We start from the raw sequence: 26,258 nt of genomic DNA on the forward strand, positions 1-26,258 counted from the left end.
TTAGAGGGTTTAAGTTAACATAGATATTTAATTAAATGTATTACAACTGCACACTTGTAATCAAGTTAACCTGTAATATGGAAACTATATGAGGAACTAAAGAAGTGTCCCTCACTTGAAAACAATTAATACTAACTAGCTTCTAATAACAACTTGCTTTATATCACTAGAGGGCTGCCATTAGACAGGATCCTGAGTTCAAGTGTTCCGTAGCAAATTTCTCAGTTCACTTTTTGCCAGTGGGTACAGCCCATACCACCTGCCATGAGCATAGTCCTTGGAAAAAGAAAAAAAAAAATAAATTTACTTGGTTGCCAGATGTGGGAGAGATTTGTAGTATGCTCCTGGCAGCCGGCAGCAAGTTTTAAGAACAAAACAGCTCCTTTTAAGCTGTCTCAATGGGTCCTAGGGTTCAGTAGGCACAAGGAAGGGGGAGATTAGATCTTTCTGGCAGAACTCCGGCAGCAGATATTTAACCCTTTCTCAGAGCACCAATGTTTGGGCCAAAACCCAGTAACATCAGTCCCCAATATCTCCCAGGTTAACCCCGTGGAGGAAGTAGAAGAATCTTTGGATGGCTTTGACATTCTTATTAAAGAATATGATGTGGACATTGCCATTGAAATGGACCTGCTGAACCCAGAAGGCTGGGACACAAATTTTAGCTAGCCATGGGAGAAACCTTCCAGAAGGAATTCTATTCCCCATGCAGCTATTGTTGCTGAATAGGACCTTTCCCCAAAAAGGGATACTGGGGTCCACCTAACTCAGACTGAAATTACCACATTTTCGGAGGGGTATAGTAATTTGCCCAAGACTTCTGTCCCTTGATTAACAGGCAGTTACAGTTCAGTTGCTGAAGCTCAGTTAGATTGCACAAGCTTACCCAAAGGGGATACACAGTTAGCAGCATTTGATCAATTCAGTAAGGAAATTGAGTACCACCAAAGATGCCCTTGCCACAGAACGGCAATATATAAGGGACAAGAAGCATGATTCCTAAAAGGAAAGTTAGTCAGTCATGTACACCCCAGTGTAAAAGTACTACATCCTGTAACTGAAAAGTGAGTGTAGATACAAATGTTGCCCAAACAAGGTCTGTTAGAATTCCGACTGGAAACAACAAATGGGTCAGTTCGGAATACAGAACTTCAGATCAAAACATAATAGGTGCTCCAATACTCACCCCTGATGATACTGATTATCCTTGGCAAGATGCCTCAATGTGTTTTTTCTCTCCCGATGGCAAGTATGTAATTAATGAGAGAAAAACTATGATCGAAGTTGTACATGTAGAATTTACAGACATGGAGAAACCACTAACAGAAACAGTTTTCTTACCTGTGCCTATAGCATTAAAAGCTATAGAAATCACCCTTTACCAGGTCAATGAAAAAGGGATCTCTACTTCCATTTTGAATAAGACTCAGGTTGCTCACCAAGTAGCCCCAGCCTTCTGTCCCTTCACTTTCAAAAATATTAATCATGTGCAGACAGATTTTTAGAATTTGTAGTAACTAAAAACAAGAGACAATGGCAGAATCAAAATCATCTGTCAAGGTCATCCTAGTTTCGGAAAATTCTACCAAGGAATGGGCAACACTGCAACTCCCTTTTGAAAGGAAAAACCAGTTTCGGACACCTATGAGAAGACTCAGAAGGGAGAGCCTCGTCAGAATTTTATGCTAGGCTCTGACTCCTTAGTGTTATAACCTCTACCACCTTGCTGGAAGTTGTCACTTAAAGGCTTCCAGAAGATCCCAGGATAATTTTTGCTGTTGAGGCCAAAAGTCTCAAGAGAACTCAATGGGAAGCACTCTGTAGCTTCCTAGAATGGCACATAAAAGCACGAATGGAAGCATTGGAGGGCTCCATCAAATTACTCTCCAGTGTCACTGCATTATTACATTCCAACCCCTTCTGTAAGGACCTGCTTGAGGAGTCTGTTGTGGCTCAACTCAATGAGCATGCCTACCAACAGAATTGTACAGTGTACGCTCTTCTGGGGAAAGGGGAATTCAGGAAACAAAAGACCTAAAATTTCCCTTTACCCAACCCCAAAAAGGCTCACTTTGATCAAAAATCATATAAGCCTTCAGTCACCCTTACAAAGGGACAACAACAACAGCAAGGACATTCTTTTTCACAAGGTCCAAAAACCATCTTATAGGGGGGAAAAAGGAAAAGTTTACTTAATAGCCCCCAATTGGCCAAACAGGCATTGGTTCCTATTACTTCAACAGCAGACAAAAAGATCAATTTCACTACCGTCCGCTGTTCTATCTCAGCAATAGGAGGGAAAGCCGTTTATGCATCCTCCTTTCTGAGCCTAGACCTTCATGTATGGATTTTTAAAAAATATCTATCGTGAAAATTACTCACCCAACATTGCTAGGTACCTAGTGCAAAAATTACAGACATCATCTGTCCGGCAATACCAGTCTGTATGGAAGATATGGTTAGATTATATCCATACTGAGAGCCCAGTTGAGATTTCTAAAGAAACACTTTTTATTTTTCTTATGTACCCTTTTGAAGACAAATGCCTTGCAGTCACAACAGTCATGGTATACAAGGCTGCATTAATAGAACCCTTACTTTATGGATTCGGGATTGACTCCAGCATAGAAGTTGTCACTTCCCTTCTGTAGTCTTTTGCTCTACAAAGGCCCACTCCCAAAAGGCTTCCAATTACTTGGGCCCTGAACAAGGTGCTTAGACTTCTATCAACCCCTCAATTCAGCGGACCCAATACAACCAAAACGTGCATGCTACAAAAGGCAATCTTCTTGATTGCATTAGCATCAGGAGCTCGTATTAGTGAACTGAGCTGTCTTACATGGGGACGATGCATCATGCAAACAGCTGACCATCAATTATTATTGCCCCTGGCCCATCATTCCTGGTCAAGAATGAGGATCCTTTAAAAAGGAAATCTGTTCTTATAAGAAAACTCAATTTAGCAGACAAGACATTATGCCCAGTTCAAGCACAAGGTTTACCTAGAAGTCACGGCAAACATCCCAGAGGGTCCCATTTTCCTACACCCTAGCACAAACTAACCACTCTCCCTACAAGGGCTGAGAATGACTAGTGTTTCTCATTAAAAAGGCAAATCCACACTCCTTTCCTAGGTCACATGATGATAAGAGAGTAAGTATGTTGTTGGCCTTCTTCAGAAATGTCTCTTTCAAAGAAGTCTCCAAATGTACAGGGTGGTCATCAGTTAAATTATTCCACGTGCTTGAACAAATTTGACTACACTGTATATCAGTAGGTGGCATGGTTAGTCTTAGCCCCTAGGTGCTGAGGCAGAAAACCAGGGGTCTTATTGACAGTGAGTGCTAACTATCGCTGGAAGAAGGGTGACAGTAGGAAAACCAAACCCAGCATGCTTGGGTAAGCCACTGTAGAACTACATCCTAAAACGTAAGTTCATGTATAGTTTCTTGTTCCTTGGTATCAAAACATGAAGAGTATTTGGAATAAAGAATGGGACCTGAAATCTGTGGCTTGACCTCAGATCAGAAATGTTTTTTCCTTTGGGGTGTTGGGATTAAAAATTGAGAGCTTAAGCCTTTTTTGTCACATCAATTTCTTTGTAAAGCTCCTTGAGGATGAAACAAGTGACTACGCTATCAAAAAACAGGTTTTGACATAGAAAAAACCTATTTTTGGTAGTCACTATTGAGTCCTCAAAACCCTCCCACTTCCCTGACAAAAAGGCATGGGATTTGGGCAAGTAATCATCCTGCATTGACCAACAGAGAGTAATGGCTCTTTGGTCTTTAACAGCCCGGTTGTAAACAAGAGGGCGGATGTGCATGTGCAATAGTCACTTCTCTTTCTTGCGGGTTCCTTTGACGTTGGAAAAACTGGGTTCAGCTTCACTGAAGATAAGGGAAAGTGCCCTCTTATCTTTGAGTCCATTATATATACCCCATCACGTGTTATAATGTTGATCATTACGGCACAATACCTGACCAAAAAGACCAACTAGAAGAGAATTTTTTGATATTAGCTTGGTCACCATGGAGCTCTGGTAGACCATGGAAGGTAACTCCTTGAGGACTCAACAGCGACTACCAAAAATAAGTTTTTCCTACATTAAAACCTGTTTTCTTAACTCTGTATGATACTAGCATAGTTAAAATACAGTAAATCAATCAAAATCACAAAACAGCTGTGATATAAACATAATACGTATTTTCTTTGATGTATAAGTTGTAATTTTCTTTCTCTCTCTCTTTCACTGAGATAAGAGAGATTTTTTATGTATAGATAAATGTAATGTTACTTTGTTATTAATTTTTTTCATATTTTCCATGCTATAGTTACAACTTTTGGCATTTGTATAGTAAATTATATATTTTAAAATTTTAAAGAAATACATATCATACCAGGATTTTCCCAATCTTTTCTTGTTGGCTTCGAGCTAGAAGGGGGAGGGTAACTGTCAATTAACTTGACATAAGACCGGGAAAGGGAGTGTTGCCCTCAGATTGTCAAAGTTTATGTACTGAAAAATCTCTCTCCCCTCTCTTTCCTTCCTTCATAAATCATGAATTTCCATCTTTTGATATCTAACGTAAGAATAACCCCTGTCTCTCTCTCTCTCTCTCTCTCTCTCTTCAAAATAATCTCAAAAATAATTTAACAATGTAAGGACAATCTCTCTCTCTCTCTCTCTCTCTCTCTCTCTCTCTCTCTCTCTCTCTCTCTCTCTCTACAAAATAATTCATAAATAATTTAACAATGAATTACAGTACTGTAATGGTATTAGTATGGTATTAACTTTTAAATGAAATTAAAATGCTCTGAGAGCATGATTTTGTCATATTTAGGGTTTAAACTTTAGAAATAAGCATTACTGTATGTATTAGCATTTTTTTGGGACCGTACCAAACTTACACAAATCTTCGCCTTGCGTGAGGGGTTCTGGAACCTAACCTCGCGTAAGTTCAAAGCATTACTGTAATAACCAAAGAACAAGAAAATCATCCTGAAAGCTATTAAAGCTTGAAGGCTACTCCAATAAGTGATAACACTTCACCAAAATCCAGCCATACAACTGAAAATCAGTAAACAAAATCTGTAGCAAACCCTGATGTCACTTGAGAGCAAGGAGAAAGAGAATGAGGTTTTCTGTTCAGTTGTTTCCAGTACTCCCGTTGTGGGCAGAGCTTGTCACCTACACTAAACTATCGAAGTGCTACCATGGTTTTTTAAATAAAGGCTGCCACGCGAGTTAGAAACTACAGCTAAGTAATTACTTGGTAAGTTACTTATATGAAAACTGAAAGCACTTTACAGTGAATATCACCAATTTTTCTTAATTCTACCTTCTAAGAGTTTAGGCCACTTGAACATAAAACAATGTGGTGATAAGAAGAAAAACGTAGGGGGAACAAACCCAATTTCTTAATGCAAGTGAAAAAAGTCTTTGAACCCTCAGGTTAGTTTTTAATGATCATCACTTACTATTCCTGACAGTGGAATGTGCTTTAAAGTGACAGTAATGACTAAAAATCAATCACATGACTTGCCAATACAGTCGACCCCTGGTATTCGCGGGGAATGCATATCACTACCCCACAGCGAATAGATAATCTGCAAATACTTAAAACCCCTAAAAAACTTATAGCTGCCTATTTTGAAAGTTCAAAGCACCAAAAAGCCCTCCAAAAATGCTTATACCTGAATATTTTAATAGTTTTATCACAAAATGTGCATTTAGTCGCCAAAATGACATGAAAATACAGTAATCTGTGAATATTTCTATGAAAAATACTGTGAATAGGCACATTTTCCGTGAAGAATGTGTATATAGTAGGTTTAAGATAGAGGGTTCTGTTTTAGGTGAGTCGAAAATCATCAAAATCCCAGAAAACCTTACTTTTAATGCTTTGGGTGTATTGAAAATGATGTAAACTGCATTTTATTGAGTTTTTCCTCAAAAAAGCATTTTCATTATTCTGCCGTTTTGAGCCATATTTTCTCCATCGGATTTTTTCTCTATCAGCTGGTACCCTGGAACATGCATGGGAAATAATTTTCAGATGGTTGAAAAGTCATCTAACCTCGAACAGCTGGAAATGTAAACCGGGAGTGTTCCATAGAGAAATTTATGGGTGAGTCTGCAAATCACTGAATTGGCAGAATCGACTGTACAGGAATTGTCAAAGCCTCAGTTTATTTTCAATGACTAGACATGTTCTCCATAATTTTCTCTTATACTAAATCTGATTTTTCAGATGGTTAAAAGTCATCTCGGTGAAATCAAGTTTCCCACTCTTATGGGTAGGAACACTATTCTACCACAGAATTTCCTAAGCATTTTATGTTGCATTAACTAAACCAGCCTCAGTATTAAATCTGATTTTTCAGTGCTGTTCACTGGGACATTTCCAGCCTTTCAGTGCTCAGGACAGTGAAATGAGGGAGTTGGAGCAGTTGGGCAGCAAGATACAAAGATCCAAAAAGGACATTCATTGTTGATTAGTTTGGACTTTTACACAAAAATTTTTAACTGTTAGTGTTACTCTATAGTCAATACATATAGGGATTGGATCATGTGAGCTATTTATAAAATATCCATGCTTCACACAAGAGTGACCACTTCTAAGATGAGTTGATATTACTTGCATATGTTTGACCTTTTAAAACGATGAACTCCGTATTCTAAAATTGGGCTTGATTTGTTTTATTTTTACTTACATGTTCACTGTTTCAGATACAGGTTACCGATTATGACAGAATTTTAGATGTTATATAGTCACTAATAGTAATATCTACATGTGATCCTATCATAGTACTTATAGTTTCAGCTATTTTATCAGCTTCTTAATTTCCTTCAATGCCTACATGGTCAGGAATCCAACATATCTCTACATTATATGACAGCCATGACCAATAAAAGGTTACAAAAATCTTCATTAAATGATAAAAAATATATATAATTGTAATATCCACAACATACTGATATGCTTCTGCCAACTATGACATTCCACTATGTTGTACCTTTGAATCATAATCCATAGTCATTTAGCAAAATTTAGGTAATGCCATAACAGATGGAATATATAACAGAAAACAGAGGAGGGCAAGACTGTAAATGGATATACACTATTGACTTTAATCCATCTGAAAGGCAAAAATTTAGAGTACTGTACAGTATCACCTACCTAAGGCAGTTACCCTTGGATCATATAAAGCAGAGCCTGAGACTCTTGACCCACAAGATTTTTTGAAACCTTGGTCCTGAGAGTATGAAGGCTTTTCTTCACTAACGATTCCTGCCTTGATTAACTGTTGCTTGTATAAAGAAGGTTTTTTAATTCCTGGCATTGTATGAGATGTGGTTGTTGATGCTTCACCCTGCAATGGAAATAACTTTTGATTGTTGTGTAAAAAACATACAGGTACCCTTTCAAGCCAAAATTTCACTAAATGGCAGGTTTGTCTGTTTTTGTGTACTGTACTAGCACAACACCACCAAAAAAAAACACAACTAGCAGTGTCACACAACAATACATTAAAGCTTACTTAATACAAGAAACAAGAGGTGTATGGTACCTCGGGTACACTGAGTTTTCTGTATCCAACTATTAAAAATTTCCAGTTATAAATACCCAATAAATAATTTATTAGAAGAAATTATTATCAATTACCTTCTTTCATGCTGATGAAACAATAAAAATTACTGAGAAGCAAAACTACAATAATACTCCCAAATGAAGAATTAAATCAAGTTCACTTAAACGGATCTGCTTGTATTAAAGTAGTCCTGAATGGTTAAAAGTTTATTTAATGAATTTTGTATAAAAGTCAAAGATTTTTCATTCATGTTAAGATATGAAGGATTGTTTAACATGAAAAAGCACAGCACTATAGAAAAGCTGAAGGTTGACATGTCTGCTAAAACACAAATCTGTGATATGCATAACAAAGGTACAGTTTTTCTTTATAATGGATTAGTTAATCCAAAGTTTTAAAATTTTCCTGTAAACAACCCATGCAAAATTACAACTTGTAAAAGTATATTTTCCAAATTACAGTAATACCTTGATCTTACGGATTTGAGTTGCACATGAATTCACAGACACAAACTTTTCATTGGAACCTAACTCACTGTCATATGCGATTTTTTCACAGACACATGACATTTGCGAATCCTTAAGAAACCCTATGGAAGTGCTTATGTTTAATTTTTGATGTAGTTTATAAGTTTTCAAGCATTTATGTGTAAATTACATAACATTAAATAATAAAAATAATAACTCTCTCTCTCTTACTGAGATGAGAGAATTTTTATAGTATATGTTTATTTGTTTTGTATGATAAACAAATGATTTACCTCATAATAATTACAGTACTAATTTTCAAATATTAATAAGATTAAATAATAATAATAATAATAACATAATAATAATAATAATAATAATTAAAATAATAATACTAATAATAATAATAATTTGGCAGCAGAACCCTCTTTTAAACAGGTTTTATTGAATATTATTGCTGCTGTTAGCATGCACCTCCAATGAAGAGAAGTCCACAATAAGGAAAATAGAAAAAGTCTTCTATAAAATAAATGCAGCTGAAGCAGCAATAATATTCAATAAAATAATAATAATAATATACTATAATTACAAAATTTATACATTTCTGTAGTAAATTATGTGAAAATTTAAACAAACAAATATCATCCTCCGATCTTTTGTAGATGCTCTGAAGAGGGGGCAAGTGCGAACCTGTCAAATATGTAAAATTACTTGACATTTTCTGACCGCAAGGATTAAAGATGTTGTCATACAAAGAATGCTGAAAAATCTGAAAATGGGTAGAATTGTGAGAAATGGATTGATAGATAGATAAATAGATACTTAGACTGGTTCTTCTCTCTCTCTCTCTCTCTCTCTTGTTTGTAGTTATATGTATTTCTCTGTATGTTTTTTACTCTGTGAGTGAAAAAGAAAATTGCATCCCATGAATTAGGGGTAATGTTAGTATACTAAACTGTATGCTGTACTCAATTTTTACATCAACCATTTATTTCCTTTTTAAGGGTAATGTATTAAGCTAACTTTTATATGAAATTACAATAACTTTAATTTCATTTAAAAGTTAGCTTAATACTTTGGGAGCATGATTAGGGCCATATTTAGTGTTTAAACTCTAGAAATAAGCATTTATTAGCATTTTTAGTGGTCATACCAAATTTATGCAATATCTTCGCCCTTCGCGAGGGGTTCTGGAACCTAACCTCACATAAGTTCAAAGTATTACTATAGTTGTAATGCCTTTGCAAAAAAGTACTATACTGTGTTTTAACACTATGAACAGTAATAAAGATGTAAAGCCATGGGAGTGACTAATAAAATTGGTTTCTTTAAAAAATATGCAGATGTCACTATATTCATAAATATCTTACCAAGGAATATAGTTTGGGCACTTTTGGAAAGCCATGAGGACTTGGTTCAGGATGCCACTCCCTTAAGCTGTCCTCTGGGCAGACTACTCGTTCCACTATTCGACCAAGGACTGCCACCGTTTCTTCTTTTTTCACTAAAAGTAAATTAAATTAATCACCAAAAGTACTTAACTATCAAGAAGTTTTTCTATGTTTTAATAGACATAACACCAAGCACCCGTTTTAGCTTGGCTCGTGGCATAATCATCAACAACTCAAATCAGTGAGCTACTATCATCGCTTGCCGGAAAAAACATCTCTGGCTACAATAATCTTATTTGTAAAATCTATAAACAAACTTTTACTGTACAGGCATTCCCCAGGTTACAGCAGTCTCAGGTTATGATGTTCCAACTTTACAGTGCTTGGCTCACGGTGCAGTTAACCTGATTTTATGGTGCCATAAGCGGTTTTACAGCACCATAAACCATAACCAGTTTTATGGCACTGAAAGCACCACAGGTGCCATTTATCCCCGTTATTATTATGATGTTCCAATTTATGGCATTTTTCAGGTTACAGCGTGCTGCCGGGAATGGAACCCCTGCCATAAAGCGGGGACTGCCTGTACTATGATTTTTTAATCATATGTTCATTACATTTCTAGTATATTCCATTTAAAATTTTGATGTTTGTTCATTGACAGATTATATGGAAAATGCAAAAGATTACAGTATAAAAAAATATTGTTTCCTATCAACAAACAATCATAACAAACAGTAAACTGATCAGTACCATAAAGGAACTGTGCCTGGCAATTGCTACATCAAACTAACTACAGTTTGCTTTAAAGTTTACTTTAGATTACCATAATAAATTTATCTACTTTTTTACAAAGTAGGTTTTTCTTTAATAACAATGCACACATCTCAATAGTACTAGTAATTTCTGATGTCACACCTATGCTAACCTAGCACAGCTCTACTGAATCTATATGAATGCTCTGCTTTTTGTTAAAAAAAAATTCTACAAGGATTCCTTTCTTGTATTCACAGACCCTATTACTCAACTAAAACTGGTAACCATAGAATATAGTATCCATAAACTGATAACTGTAAACATGCACAAAAATCAGAAAAAAAATTTTGCATCAAAAATTAAATTAAATGGATATAAAATTTTTAATATGAAAGATATCAAGATTGGTCTGAGCTAAATATATGTTATCTTTTCTTCAGGTTTTAGTTTTCTGTAAAAAAAAACTATTTTGGCAGCTTTGTCTGTCCATCCGCACCGTTTTCTTTCCTCATTTTTCTTTCTGTCCTCGGATCTTAAAACTAGCGAGGCTAGAGGGCTGCAAATTGGTATGTTGATCATCCACCCTCCAATCATTAAACATACCAAATTGTAGTTTTATAGCCTCAGTACAGTAGTTTTATTTTATTTAAGATTAAAGTTAGCCATAATCATGCTTCTGGCAATGATATAGGATAGGCCACCACCGGGCAGTGGTTAAAGTTTCATGGGCCACAGCTCATACAGCATTATACCGAGACCACCGAAAGATAGATCTGTTTTCAGTGGCCTTAATTATATGCTTAGCCGCTGTACAGAAAACTCGACTGCGCTGAAGAAACTTTGGTGTATTTTTTACTTGTTTAATTTTTATAACAATTTTTTAGTCATGTACAGGTGGCAGTAAGGAGCGGGAGGGGCATTTTGAATGTTTCAATTTAGCACATTTATTCAACATGCTGCAATGTTGAAAGCTTCAACCATATACCATACGATGGACCAACCATCAAATCCACTGTCCCATAAGGTAAATTTAGCAAAATTTTTTCAGTGAGACCCAACTAACAAAAGTCAATTTGAAAACAACTAATAAATATCCATTGTCCAAGATCAACTGACTATTGCTGTACCATCAACAACTCTTTCTTTAAAATGCAATGCTCGTCAACAAATATATGATTTTTCAGTTTCCTAACACAAAGCTTTTTTGATAGTGTAGTCGCTGTTTTGTCCTCAAGGAGTTACCTTCCATGGTCTACCAGAGCTCCATGGTGACCAAACTAATATCAAAGAATTCCCTTCTAGTTGGTCTTTTGGCCAGGTATTGTGTCGTAATGATTAACATTATAACACGTGATGGAGTATATAATGGACTCAAAGATAAGAGGGCACTTTCCTTATCTTCAGCTGCCTCAACAAACTGGAGTTGTTTGTAAACCAGGCAGTTTTTTCCAACGTATATCAAAAGAACCTCACAAGAAAGAGAAGTGACTATGGATCGCATGTGCATCCGATCCAATGCGTATACTCTTGTTTACATCAATGTTTTTGTTTTGGAATTGATAACGCGGTGTTTTAGTTTATTTTACGCATTTAACTCAGTTCAGAGAGGCCGTTAAAAAAGACCAAGGAGCTATTATCTCTGTTTGGTCTATATTTAGCGTTAATAACGGAATCGCAGCTGGCCATTTTGGGGCATGTTTTCATGTCGCTATTTTCTATTGACTCATAATACCAGCTTTATATTGAAAAAGTCAAGTCAAGTTTTTTTCTTTAAGTTCCTACAAATTGCAGCATAAAGTTACTGCAGCAGTATATTAAACGTTTTGATTGATCAAAAATAGCAAGATAGTTGTCATTTGTAACATAACTACAGTAATTGTTTAACTCAATATTAACTTCCAGTTAAAAGTTTTAGTTTTAAAATTTTGGAATTTATAATTTGTGTGTTAAACCCTTCCTCTGAAAAACATCAATGTTTGAGCCAAAACCCAGTAACATCAGTCCCAAATACCTCCCAGGTTAACCCTGAAGAGGCAGTAGATGAATCTTTACATGGAGTTATCATTTTTATTATAAATTATGGAGTGGACATTGCCAGTTTTTCCAATCAAAGAACCTACAAGAAAGAAATGGCCCTGCTGAACCCAGAAATTGGGACACAAATTTAAGCTAGCCATGGGAGAAACCTTTCAGAAGGAATTCTATTCCCCATGAAGCTATCATTGCTGAATAGGATTTTTCCCCCAAAAGGGATACTGGAATCCACCTAACTCAGACTGAAATGTCTACATTTTTGGAAGGGTATAGTAACTTGCCCAGGACTTCTGCCCCTTGATTAACAGGCAGTTACAGTTTAGTTGCTGAAGCTCAGTTAGATTGCACAAGCTCCCCCAAAAGGGATAAACAGCTTATGGCAAGCTCCCCCAAAAGGGATACACAGCCAAAGGGGATACAAAGTTTGCGGCAAGTTCCCCCAAAAGGGGATACACAGTTTGCGCCATTTGGTCAGTTCCATAAGAAAATTGAGTAACATCAAAGATGCCCTTGCCACAGAACAGCAATATATAAGGGACATGAAGCATGATTCTCAAAAGCAAAGTAAGTCAGTCATGTGTGCACCAAAGGGTAAAAGTACTACACCAGAGAGTAAAAGTACTACATCCTGTAACCGGAAAGTGAGTGTAGATACAAATGCCGCCCAAACAAGGTCTGATGTTAGGATTCATTTTGGAATACAGAACTTCAGATCAAAACATAATAGGGACTCCAATACTCACCCCTGATGATACTGATAATCCTTGGCGAGACACCTCAATGTGCACTTTCTCTCCCGATGGCAAGTAGGTAATTAATGAGAGAAAAACTATGATCGAAGTTGTAAATGTAGAATTTACAAACGGCAGCATTCCTTAATACAGAATGGCACCTGGCACCATCTTCACCAGACTTGGAGAAACCACTAACAGAAATGGTTTTCTTACCTGTGCCTATAGCATTAAAAGCTATAGAAATTGCCCTTTACCAGGTCAATGAAAAATGGATCTCTACTTCCATTTTGAATAAGACCCAAGTTGCTCACCAAGTAGCCCCAGCCTACTGTCCCTTCACTTTCAAAAATATTAATCATGTGACGACAGCTTTTCAGAACTGGTAGTGCCTAAAAACAAGAGAAAATGGCAGAATTAAAACCATCTGCCACAGTCATCCCAGTTTTAGGAAATTCCACCAAGGACTGGGCAATGCTGCAACTCCCTTTTGAAAGGAAAAAGCTGCCTTTCGATATAGCTAATCAGCAGTTTGGGACCCCTATAAGATGACTCTCAGAAGGGACAGCCTCGTCAGAATTTTATGCTAGGCTCTAACGCCTTAGTATTATAAGTAAGTAAGTATACCTTAGTTTTACCAGACCACTGAGCTGATTAACAGCTCTCCTACCTCTACCACCTTGCTGGAAGTTGCCACCTAAAGGCTTCCAGAAGATCCCAGGATAATTTTTTGCTGTTGAGGCCAAAAGTCTTATGAAAGATGATGGGAAGCATCTTTGACTTCCTAGAACGGCGCATAAAAGTGCGAATGGAAGGACTGGAGGGCTCCATCAAATCACTCTCCAATGTCACTGCATTATTACATTGTAACCCCTTATGTAAGATCTCTGAGGAGTCTGTTGTGGCTCAACTCAATGAGCATGCCCACCACCAGAATTGTACAGTGTACGCTCTTCTGGGGAAACGGGAATTCAGGGAAACAAAGAACCCAAAATTTCCTTTACCCAACCCCAAAAAGGCTTACTTTGATCAAAATCATATAAGCCTTCAGTCACCCCAAAAATTTTTTCCTCAAAAACAGGTAGGTGGTCAGAAGGGACAATTCCTGCAAAGGGACAACAACAACTTCACAGCCATCCTTTTTCACAAGGTCGAAAAACCATCTCATAGGAGGGGAAAAGGAAAAACAACACCTGGAATGTCTATCAAAGGCAAAGGCAGAGGAGGAGGAGGCAGATACCAAGAGGAATTATACTGGTTGAGGGTCAGCTTTGATCATATCACAGACAATGGAAGTTTTCCCTGTGGGGGGACAGCATTTTTTATATGTACAGAAAGGCCCTGTTAATGGGACCCATTGAGAAACATGTGTATATTCGCCACCAAGTACGTCTCTTCATTGTCCTCAAAAAGGATTCCTCCAAAAGAAGAGTGATTCTCAACCAATCAACATTGAACAAGCACATTGTCTGCCGAAAGTTTTGGACAATTACCGTTGCCTAAGTACATTGAATCACATTCCAAAAGGGACTCAGATAGCTTCTATAGATCTGAAAGATGCACACTGGCACATCCCAATAGCCATTCCCTTCCGCCCCTTCCTAAGGTTCCGGATAGGAAAAGATACGTATAGATTCAAAGTCATGCCCTTTGGCTAAACATTGCCTAAAGAATATTTTACAAAATTAGCAACAGTATTCATTCGAGAACTCGAACAAAAAGATCTGGGGGGCCCACAAGAAAAGTGCTTGAAAAACCTAAGAGCAATGGTCAACAGACTATAGTACAGTCAAAAGGTTTTATTATAAATTTGAAAACATCCTGCCTCACACCCAGCAGACACTTTCAGTGGCTGAGACTGTGTTGGGATATTCTCCACGGCCTGTTGTCTCTCCCCATCATACTCAAAACAGAATGAGGCAAGTCCTCAAAAGGTTCCTTGCACAGCCCAGCTTCCAGGTGGCAATCAGAACGCAGATGGGCCCGCTGCAGTTCTCATCAATAATAGATCCAATACATATATTGCAACTAAAAATGTGAACAAATTCTGGCTACCGCATGCAAGAAAAAAAATGCAAGACCGACTTCGTCAAAGAATTAAAAGAGTTGGAGAGATACTTCAGCCTTGGATTTGGAAGAAATCTCTGGCAAAACAGGTCATCCCGACTCTTCCGTCTGTAGGAGTGACAAACACAGATGCCTCGTTGACAGCTCGGGAGGACATTGGGAGGATCATCAGGTGGCAGGGAGATGATCAGCTACTCTGGAATTTTTATATCAATTTCCTGGAGCTGATGGCTGTCTTTCTGTCAATCAAAAACTCAAACCTCCAGAAGAGAGAGAACATAACCACAATATCCTACATCAAGAGGCCTGGATCATGTTCACCTCCTCTCAATATGGTAATGTTAGCCATCCTTCAGATGGCACAAGCAAGGAAGTGGCACATGTCTGCAGTTCACCTCACAGGGGGTCTCATTGTAATAGCAGACCCTCTATCAACAGAGTGGATGTTGGACAACCACTCTTTTCAAAAAATAGCCAGCATGCTTCCACAGCTGGAAATGGACCTATTTGCCACATACTAGAATCATAAACTCTTAATATATGTGTCTCCAAACCTGGACAGTCAAGCAACAGCAAGAGATGCCTTCCTTAAGACTGGAACAAGGGGAGAATGATATCTTTTTCCTCCACTGTCCCAGATTTCAAAGGTTTTGAGCAAACTTCTAACCTTAATAGCCCCAAATTGGCCAAACAGGCATTGGTTCCTATTACCTCAACAACGGACAAAAAGATCAATTCCACTAGTGTCCGCTGTTCTGTCCCAGACAGTAGGAGGGAAAGTCTCTTACGCATCCCCCTTTCTGAACTGAGACCTTCACGTATAGATTTTTAAAAAATATCTGCTGTGATAATTACTCACCCAATATTGCCAGGCACCTAGTGCAAAAATTACGTACATGTAACCGGCGTTAACAGTCCGTATGGAAGATATGGTTAGATTATATCCAAACTGAGAGCCCAGTTGAGATTTCTATAGAAACGCTTTATTTTTCTTATGTACCCTTTTGAAGACAAATGCCTTGTGGTTACATCAGTCATGGGATACAAGGCTGTATTAATGGAACCCTTACTTTATGGATTCGGGATTGGCTCCAGTATAGAAGTTGTTACTTCCCTTCTGCAGTCTTGTGCTCTACAAAGGCCCACTCCCGAAAGGCTTCCAGTTACTTGGTCCCTGAACAAAGCGCTTAGACTTCTATTAACCCCTCAATTCAGTGGACCCAATACAACCACTACACACAGGCTACAAAAGGTGATCTTGATTGCATTAACATCAGGAGCTCTTATTAGTGAATTGGGCTCTCTTAGATGAGGACGATGCATCATGCAAATAGCTGACCATCAATTATTATTGTCCCCTGGCCCATCGTTCCCGGCCAAGAATATGGATCTTTAAAAAGGAAATCCATTCTAATAAGAAAACTCAATTTAGCAGACAAGATATTATGCCCGGTCCAAGCACTTAAGGTTTACCTAGAAGTCATGGCAAACACCCCAGAAGGTCCTATTTTCCTACACATTAGCACAAACTAACCACTCTCCCTACAAAGGCTGAGAGTCATTGTAGTGTTTCTCATTAAAATGGCAAATCCACACTCTTTCCATAGGTCACATGATGTTAGGAAAGTAAGTACTGTACGTCTTTGGCCTTCTTCAGAAATGTCTCTTTCGAAGAAGTCTGAATGTACAGGGTGGTCATCAGTTAAATTACTGCCACATGCTCGAACAAATTCGACTACACTGTGTATCAGTAGGTGGCTTGGTTAGTCTTATTCCCTAGGTGCCGCAGCAGAAAACCTGGGGTCTTATTGACGTGTGAGTATGCTAAACATCGCTGGGAGAGGGGCAACAGTACTACAACCAAACCCAGCATGCTTGGGTAAACCTCTGTAGAACTACATCCTAAAACGTAAGTTCATGTATAGTTTCTTGTTCCTTGGTATCAAAACATGAAGAGTATTTGGAATAAAGATCGGGACTTGAAATCTGTGGCTTGACCTTGGACTGGAAATGTTATTTCCTTTGGGGTGCTGGGATTAAAAATTGAGAGCTTAAGCCGTTTTCGTCACCTGTCAATTTCTTTGTAAAGCTCCTTGAGGACGAAGCAGCGACTACGCTATCAAAAAACAGGTTTTGACCTAGGAAAAACCTATTTTTGGTAGTCGCTCTTGAGTCCTCAAAACCCTCCCACTTCCCTGACGAAAATGCATGGGATTTGGGCAAGGGATCAACCTGCATTGACCAACAGAGAGTAATGGCTCCTGGTCTTTTAACAGCTCGGTTGTAAATAAGAGTGCGGATACGCATGCGCAATAGTCACTTCTCTTTCTTGCAGGTTCTTTTGACATTGAAAAACTGGGTTCAGCTTCACTGAAGATAAGGAAGTGCCCTCTTATCTTTGAGTCCATTATCTACTTCATCACGTGTTATAATGTTAATCATTACAACACAATACCTGGCCAAAAGACCAACTAGAAGAGAATTCTTTGATATTAGTTTGGTCACCATGGAGCTCTGGTAGACCATGGAAGGTAACTCATTGAGGACTCAACAGCGACTACCAAAAATAGGTTTTTCCTACATCAAAACCTGTTTTATAGTATGAGAAATGTTTACAAAAATGGCAGTAACATTAACTGTAAAACCAGTAAGTTTGCAAGTGTGTCTGTACACTTCAGATATTAGAAATAAAAGCTGATAGAGGGATAACACATTCCATAAGTGACAAACCTGCTTCTTTCAGGACTGTATTGTCAACAATATTTCCTTTTTTCTTCTTAGAGTTCCGCTCACGGCCAAATTTTGACCTCGGCCCCTCTCCTCCATCTGTAACAAAAGAAACTGCTGTCATGTACACTGCTAATTACAGTATTTATATAATAGCAAGCAAATGACACAAAGGCAGCACTTGAGTAATTTAAGCTTAAAAAGATGAACCAAAATGCACTTCAATTTTTATTTTCTAAAGAAAATTAAAAGCATTACCTGCACCTTTTTGAGATTTATCTTCATCAGTCTTGCGTTTATTAACGTGAATGACCTTTGCTGAAGGACTGAATTGTTGTGACTTCCATGCATCTTCCTGCTTTTGTAAATCTTCATCCGTTTCATCCTTATGAGGTCGTTGAAACATGTTGCCTTCAGGAATACAGAAAGTCATTAACAGTTTCACAAAACTGATAAGAAATAAGTTGTTTACTAAATCATACAATAGTCAAGTTTCATTGACATACACCCTTACGTTATTCTGCAAATAACTTGCTACAGGACTAATTAGGTGACAGATGGAATTATTCTAGCAAGGAGAAGATTTTATATTGTTTGAGATGCACACCACAACACAAGGGGAAAGTCTCATTTTATTACTTTATCAACTGTCATTTCTGAATCTCAACATGCTAAATCTACTCAGTGAAGTTGGAAGAAGGAGACTTACAATAAAAAATGAGACCCATATTATTTAAAAATTTGTGTGGATTAATGAAACGGAAAATCTATCATTTTATTCACATAAGAATGTGGAGGGTACCAGAAACTGTTTATCACAGTAAAGGAAAAAGCTAAAAAGGAGAGTGGAAACCGGGTCCGCTGAGAGCTGCTTTATGTGGATGACACAGTGCTATCAGCAGAACATGAAGAAGAGGTGGTGGAAATGTTTAAAAGGAGTAAGAATGGAATAGAGAGGTGAGAGCTGAATATCAGTTTAAGCACAACAAAACCTATGGTAACTGCAAAGGAAAAACAGGTGAGTGGCCATGTAATTGTTGTGGGAAAGATGTGAGGGTGATCTCTGTACTGTGTCCTGAATGTATCACAAGGTGTCATATGAAGTGCTCAGGATTACAAAACCTAAGACGCATTACCAGAACAAATGAAGACAAGAGGATAGTTGAGAATTCCACTGTGATTGATATTCAGGTCTTAGAAGAGGTAGATGGGGTTTCGTTCTTTGCCAGGAATCCAAGTGTGGATGAGCAAACCGCATCTCCTTGCCAAAAACCTACTCGCTTATTGAAGGCATGTAATTCGCTGATCCTCTTTGTCATAACTAAAGCTACTAAAATGAGAGTCTTTCTGGTTAAATCTCTCAGTGATAAAGCATGAAGGGGCTCAAGCGTAGGGCTGGGAAGCCATTTGAGGACGACATCTAGATTCCAGGCAACTGACGTAGACTTCTCTTGCTTCGTAGTATCTAGGGACTTGATTAGATTGCTTATGTCTTGTTTAGCAGACAACTCGAGACCTCTATGTCTAAACACAGAGTTTAGCATAGATCTATAACCTCTGATTGTAGAGGTGGTCAGATCTCGAGAGGACCTCAGAAATATTAAGAAATCAGTGATCTGTGCTACAGAGGTTTTAGAAGATGATACGCCGTGTCTTCGGCACCAGTCACGAAAGATTGTCCACTTCACCTGGTAGACATTAGTGGAAGACTGACGTCTGTATTTGGCAATTGCTTCTGCAGCTTTTCTCGAAAAACCCTTCACTCTGACAAGCTCCCTGACAGTCTGAAGCCTGTCAGAGTGAGAGCGGATAAGCCTAGATGGAAGCGATGGAAGTGAGGCTGCTTTAGAAGGCTTCTCTTCTGAGGTAGAAGTCTGGGGAAGTCTATTAAAACTGAGAAGGTCCAGGAACCACTTCTTCTGTGGCCAAAACGGAACTACAAGTGTCATGGACACATTGGTGTGGGTCATGAACTTGTTTAGGACTTCCCTCACCATGCTGAATGGTGGGAAGGTGCAGACATCTAAGTCCGACTAGTCCTGCAGCATGGCACCCGTCGCCCATGCCTGAGGATCTGGGCTGGAGAACAGTAGGCAGGGAGGCAATGGTTCCTTGACGTCACAAACAGGTCTACCGACAGTTTTCCCAACCATTTCCACAGGTTGGTGAACACCTGTGGATTCAGTGTCCATTCTGTTGGAAGGACCTGTCTGCAACGACTTAACTCGTCCGCCAGAACGTTTAACTTTCCCTGGAAGAAGCGAGTTATTATCCTGGTACAGTTGATCTCTGTCCAGAAAAGAAGATCCTTGGCCGCATCGTAAAGGGAAAAGGAATGAGTCCCTCCCTGATATTTGATGTAGGCCAATGCGGCTGTGTTGTCCGAGTGGACTGTGATTGTCTTGCCGTAAGTCTCTGTCGCAAAATGTTTGAAGGGCCAATCTCTGTCGCAAAATGTTTGAAGGGCCAAGTGAATTGTCTTCAATTCCCTTACATTTATATGTAATTTCTTCTCTTCCAACAAACACTTCCTGGATATTTCCATGTCGATCAAAAGCACCCCCACCCAGATCTGACACATCTGAGTACAACGTTAGGTTGGGTTTCAGCAATGACTTTCCTATTGAGAACTTGTCCTCTGCAAGCCACTACTGAAGATCCTCCTTGATTTCGAGAGTGATGCGGAACATGAAGGAGTCTGGGAGAGTTTTCCTATGCCAGCTGGCCTTTAGGAAGAATTGTAGGATTCTTGTATGTAATCTTCCTAAAGGCACGAACTTCTTGATGGAGGAGAGAGTGCCCAGCAGACTCATCCACTTGTTGGCTGTGCACAATGGGTGAGATATGAACTTTCTTACTTTCTTCAAGCAGTCTTGAATTCTTTTGTGGGACGGAAAAGCCCAAAAAGTCAGAGCATTGATCCTCATCCCCAACTAGAGAATCAACTGTGTCGGAGTAAATTGGGATTTCTGGACATTGGTTAAAAGACCCAACTCTTGGGCCAGTAGGAGTCTTTTGAAGGTCTTCCATGCATCTTTTCTTCGATGGGGAGCGTAGTGGCCAGTCGTCCAGATATAAATATGATATTTTAGTGATAAAATAAAGTTTGTTCATACTTACCTGGCAGATATATATATAGCTGTATTCTCCGAAGACCGACAGAATTTCAAAAACTTACAACACACGCAGTGGGGCCAGGTGGTTAGTACAGGAACCATTCCCATTTTCTATTCAGATTTTCTAGTGCCACTGTCTCCTGAGGGGAGGTGGGTGGGCACTAAGATTATATATATCTGCCAGGTAAGTATGAACAAACTTTATTTTATCATTAAAATATCATTTTGTTCATGAGACTTACCTGACAGATATATATATAGCTGAATCCCACCATTGGAGGTGGGAAGAGACAGAATAGGATTTAGGAAACAAATATATGTAGGCGATTGACTCCTTGGTTCCTTACCTGTTAGCATAGTGATTACTGTCAACCAAGCCTGCTTCTGCTTTACTAGTCTCCAGCAAGGTAGTGACCTATGTAGCTGGTGAGTTCTAGATGATCTGTCAACGGGGCGAGACCACAATGCAACTAGACCATATGACCAAACTGTGAGGGCAAACGAACCATAACCAACCACCTGACCAAGCCTAGCTACGTCATGATGCCATAACATAAGCTAAGGACTGGGACATCCACCCCGGTGGCCGACCCAACAACCATAAAACAAAAAACAACAACCAAAATAAAAACACACCTAACCATTTTCTACAGGATAGGATGAGTGTCGCTCTCTGCCCCAAAATCGCATCTTCGCGGAAACGTAAGGCCCTAACGCACAGCAATTCTTCGTAATGTCGTCTTCACATCAGTTAGGTAGTGCAAAGCGAACACCGAATTGCTTCGCCAAAAAGTGGCCCCCAGAATGTCATTGAGAGACATATTCCTCTGGAAAGCCACTGAGGTAGCAATGGTTCTCACTTCGTGAGCCTTGACTTTCCATAGACTCATGTCACTGTCTTGACAGTCAGAATGGGCGTCTAAAATGGTGCTTCTTAAAAGAACGCCAGTGCATTCTTGGACACAAAGGCAAATCTGGCCTTTTGACTGAGCACCACAGATTGTCCGAAGGTCCTCGACTTTTCTTAGTAGTCTGCAAATAAAATTTGAGAGCCCTGACAGGACACAGGACTCTCTCTGGTTCTTGTCCAAGAATTTCCGTCAAACCCTTAATCTCGAAGGTCCTGGGCCAAGGGGTAGACGGGTTCTCATTCTTAGCTAGAAACAAAGGGCTTAGAGAACATACAGCATTATGGCCTCTAAAACCTATATGCTTACTGATTGCTTGAACTTCACTAACTCTCTTCGCTGTCGCCAGAGCAGTTAGGAAGACAGTCTTTCTAGTCACATCTTTCAAGGTTGCAGAATGTAGAGGTTCAAAACTGACTGGACATAAGGAATTTTAGAACTACATCCAAATTCCAGGAAGGCAGCCTTGGCTGAGCCACCTTAGTGGTTTCAAAAGACCTTAAAAGATCGTGAAGGTCTTTGTTGTCGGTTAAGTCGAGGCCTCTATGCCTAAAAGACTGCTGACAGCATACTTCTATAACCTTTGATGGTCGGGACTGCCAGTTTTTGTACCTTCCTCAAATAAAAAAGGAAGTCGGCTATCTGGGACACAGAGGTCGTGGTTGAGGAAATCCCCTTGAGCTTACACCATCTCCTGAAGTTGGCCCACTTGACTGGTACACCGCATTGGAGGAGGCTCTCCTGGCGCTGGCAATAGCCCTTGCCACTGGTCTTGAAAAACCCCTCGTTCTGGCCAACTTTTCGATAGTCTGAAAGCAGTCAGACTCAGAGCGGGGAGGTTTTTGTGGTACCTCTCGAAGTGGGGCTGTCTGAGAAGATCGACTCTCATGGGAAGCGTCCTTGGGAAGTCCACCAGGAATGTCATGACCTCTGTGAACCACTCTGCTGAAGGCCAAAAGGGGCGATTAACGTCATCCTTGACCCTTCTGAAGCCACAAACTTCCTGATGACTTCCCCAAGATCTTGAAGGGGGGAAAGGCATAAAGGTCCAGATCCTTCCAGTCCCAGAGAAGGGCATCTATTGCTACTGCTCCTGGGTCGAGGACAGGAGAGCAGTAAAGGCAGCCTTTTCGTCCTGGACGTCGCGAACAGGTCCACCAAGGGACGTCCCCCAAAGCCTCCACAGTTCCTGACATACCTCTTCGTGCAGGGTCCACTCGGTCGGAAGAAGTTGATGTTGCTGACTGAGAAGATCCGCGCGAACATTCTCGACTCCCTGCCAATGAATCTTGTGAGAATAGCGTAATCTGCCCCGAGCATGGGCCCACAGCAGGATCTCCTTGCAAGCATGAACAGGGACCGAGAGTGAGTACCTCCCTGTTTCTTGAGGTACGCCAGGGCTGTGGTGTTGTCCGAGTTGATCTGCACCACTCGGCCTGCAACCTGATCTTCGAAGAATTGGAGGGCCAGGAAAATCGCTCCCAGTTCTTTTAGATTGATGTGCCAGGACACTTGTTCCCCTCTCCAGGTGCCTGACACTTCCTCCCCTAGTCTTGCTCCCCATCCCGACGTGGACACGTCGGAAAACAACACTAGGTCTGGGTTCTGAAGGAGAGAAACCCCTTCTGCCAACTTCGTGGGATCGAGCCACCACCTTAGATGGTCCTTGACAGAGAGAGAGATCTTCAGAGTCTCCTCTAGGTCCTCCTTGTCTTCCCAGTTCTCCTCCAAGAAAAACTGGAGCGGTCTGAGATGCAGTCACCCCAGGGAAACAAACTTCTCCAGCGATGAAATGGTCCCCAGCAGACTCATCCATTCCCTCACCAAGCATGTTTCTTTCCCCAGGAAGGCTGAAACTTTGTCTAAGCAGTGCTGCTGACGTTCCTGGGACGGAAACGCTCGAAAAACCACTGAATCCATCCGAATCCCCAGATAAACGATGGACTGAGTAGGGATCAGATGTGACTTTTCGAAATTCACCAGAAGTCCCAGGGACTTCGTCAACTCTAAAGTCGTATGCAGGTCCTCCAGACACCTCTCCTCCGACGATGCTCGAATGAGCCAATCGTCCAAATAAAGCGAGATCCTTATGCCCGCTAGGTGAAGCCATCGTGCCACGTTCCTCATCAGCACCGTGAAGACCATCGGTGCTGTACTTAGCCCGAAGCAAAGAGCTCTGAATTGGTAAACTCGTCCCCCCAGGACAAACCTCAAGTACTTCCTTGACTGATGATGAATGGGGACGTGAAAGTAGGCGTCCTGGAGGTCCAGCGAAACCATCCAATCGCCTGGTCTTAAAGCTCCTAAGAACCGACTGAGATGTCTCCATCTTGAAACTCTCCTTCACCACAAAACGGTTCAGTCTGCTGACGTCTAGGACTGGTCTCCACCCTCCCCGACTGTTTTGGAACCAGAAAGAGCCGTTGTAGAACCTGGGAATCCAACTCCAGGACGTGCTCTATGGCTCTCTTCTCGAGCATCTGGTCGAGCAGATCGAAAAGGATCTGTTGCTTCTCTTGGTGGTAGGAGGGCGACAGATCCCTGGGCGTTGAGCACAGCGGTGGAAACTCGAGGAACGGGATCTTGTAGCCTTTCTTGATGACATTTAGGGACCAGGAGTCCGTCCCTCTTGCTCTCCAGGCATTCACAAACAGAAAGAAGCCTGGCTCCTACAGGTGTCTGGAGGTCCGAAATATCATTTCTTGCCCCTAGGTTGGGAAGAAGGGCTCCACCTCTGAGACGCTCTTCCTCGAGGAAACGACCTTGAGGAGGAAGCTCTTCCACGAAAGGGCTTCTGCCTCTTAGAAGCTTGTCCCTGAGAGGAAGTGGAGGGGACATCTGGACGTCTGGAAGACTGGGCTAGGAGGTCTTGAGTAGCCTTCTCCTTAAGGCTGGCAGAGAGATCCTTGATCAAGGACTGGGGGAAGAGATGGCTAGATAGAGGGGCGAAAAGCAATTCTGCCCTCTGCAAAGGAGAAACTGACTTTGCGTGTAGTGAAGTTACAATATAAGGCCCTCTTCTTCAAGAGGGTTGTACCAAAATGAGCAGCCAGTTCATCAGCCGCCATCCCTGACGGCCTTGTCCATGCACAAGACAACACGCTGGACAGCTCCCCAGACTAATCGAGTCAGGACTTCGAGTCTTCAAGTCCAAGGCCCCAAGCACCAATCCAAAAAGTTGAAAACTTCCATCGTGCGGGAAAAGCCCTTTGAGGTGATGGTCCATCTCTGAAAGTGTCCAAGCCACCTTAGCGGAAGAAAGGAGGGACCTCCTCCTGGAGCGTCGACTAAACTAGCGAAGTCTCCTTGGGGAGAGGAAGGAACTCTGGAACCGACTTCCTCTCCTGTCTCATACCACATTCCCGCCTTTCCGCTCAAACTTAGACGGAGGCAGGGCAAAGGAAGTCTTGCCTTGGGTCTTCCAATCGTCCATCCAAGTATTGATCTTCTTAAACGCTCTCTTGGTAGCAGAAAGCGAAGTCTTCATCTGCAGGAAACCAGGCGATCTCCTCACCTTGAAGAGGCTAACTGCGAAGGAGGGGAGAGAGGGGCAGAAGGCTGAAACTTATCTGCAAACAAGTCCCTTAGCAGGCTGGTCAAAACCTGGTAGTCCAAAGAAGACGACTTAGGGAGGCTGCTCCTGCTTCTGCAGACTCCGACTCACTAGACACCTCTCCTCTTCAACGGGGAGCAACAGGAGAACTTCCGAACCTGGGGAAGTCTAAGGCCTTGTGGTCCGATCCGGCAAATGGGACCTCTGCTTGGGAAGAATCAATTGCATAAAGCTCTGAAGGCAACCCGCAAAACTGAGAAAGGAGCGTCCTGTCGAGCGTCCTGCCGAGAGTGCTGCCGAGCGACCAATCGAGCATCTTGCCGAGCGTCCTGATGAGCGTCCTGACGAGCGTGCTGCCGAGCGTCTTGCAGAGCGTCCTGACAAGCGTGCTGCCAAGCGTCCAGACGAGCGTTGAGCCGAACGTCCTGCCGCGCGTCCAGCCGGCGTCTTGCCGAGTTGCGAGAGGGCGTCTTGGGCGAGCATGGGAAGCATCAGGTCCAGCAGCTTGAGGAACGTCTGATCGATGCGACCAGTGTCGACAGCGATCCAACGAGCGATGAGGGCGGCTGGGAGAACGCAGGCGAAGAAGACGAATGAGGAGCAGGAGAGGAGACTTCTTAGACCTCTTGATAGGCAGCTTCAAATCCTTAAGGCATTGACGCTGCTCAGGCTCCCTCTCTCAGCAAGGAGAAGTCAACTTCCGCTGCATATCAAGCAAAATTCGTTTAGAAGGAGAAGACTCCCTCTCAGGAGAAGGGCTGCTCCTGTGAGAAGACGAGGGGTGAGGGGACGCCCTCTTCCTTCTCCCAGGGGCAACGACAGCTCTTTCCCTGGAGCGACTGGGGCACTCAAAAGCGTCCTCGTCGGTAGATGTCTTGGTCTCTTCTGCGGTGGAAATCGCCAAACCATTCA

The 26,258-nt window shown here is 41.0% G+C and overlaps 1 protein-coding gene and 1 long non-coding RNA gene across 8 annotated transcripts in view; one reads left to right on the forward strand and one right to left on the reverse strand.

Moving 5' to 3' along the window:
- LOC136826296 (uncharacterized) overlaps window positions 1-26,258 on the forward strand; it is a 236,496-nt gene that overhangs the window by 150,773 nt on the left and 59,465 nt on the right. The window lies entirely within an intron of this gene.
- The window catches only part of LOC136826292 (RNA polymerase II-associated protein 1), a 62,300-nt gene that overhangs the window by 29,944 nt on the left and 6,098 nt on the right, over window positions 1-26,258 (reverse strand). For 4 of the 6 annotated variants that reach the window (XM_067083514.1, XM_067083516.1, XM_067083515.1 and 1 more), the window contains exons 2-5: window positions 18,028-18,180; window positions 17,773-17,868; window positions 9,434-9,567; window positions 7,185-7,377 (exon numbers count right to left, since the gene is read on the reverse strand). In XM_067083514.1, coding sequence (XP_066939615.1) covers window positions 7,185-7,377; window positions 9,434-9,567; window positions 17,773-17,868; window positions 18,028-18,175 — 571 coding nt within the window. In that variant the 5' untranslated portion in view covers window positions 18,176-18,180. The remainder of the gene's footprint in view (window positions 1-7,184; window positions 7,378-9,433; window positions 9,568-17,772; window positions 17,869-18,027; window positions 18,181-26,258) is intronic. The other 2 variants (XM_067083518.1, XM_067083519.1) reach the window with 1 other exon arrangement.

This window comes from Macrobrachium rosenbergii, chromosome 40 (assembly GCF_040412425.1).
Source record: "Macrobrachium rosenbergii isolate ZJJX-2024 chromosome 40, ASM4041242v1, whole genome shotgun sequence".
Classification (NCBI taxonomy): Eukaryota; Metazoa; Arthropoda; class Malacostraca; order Decapoda; family Palaemonidae; genus Macrobrachium; species Macrobrachium rosenbergii.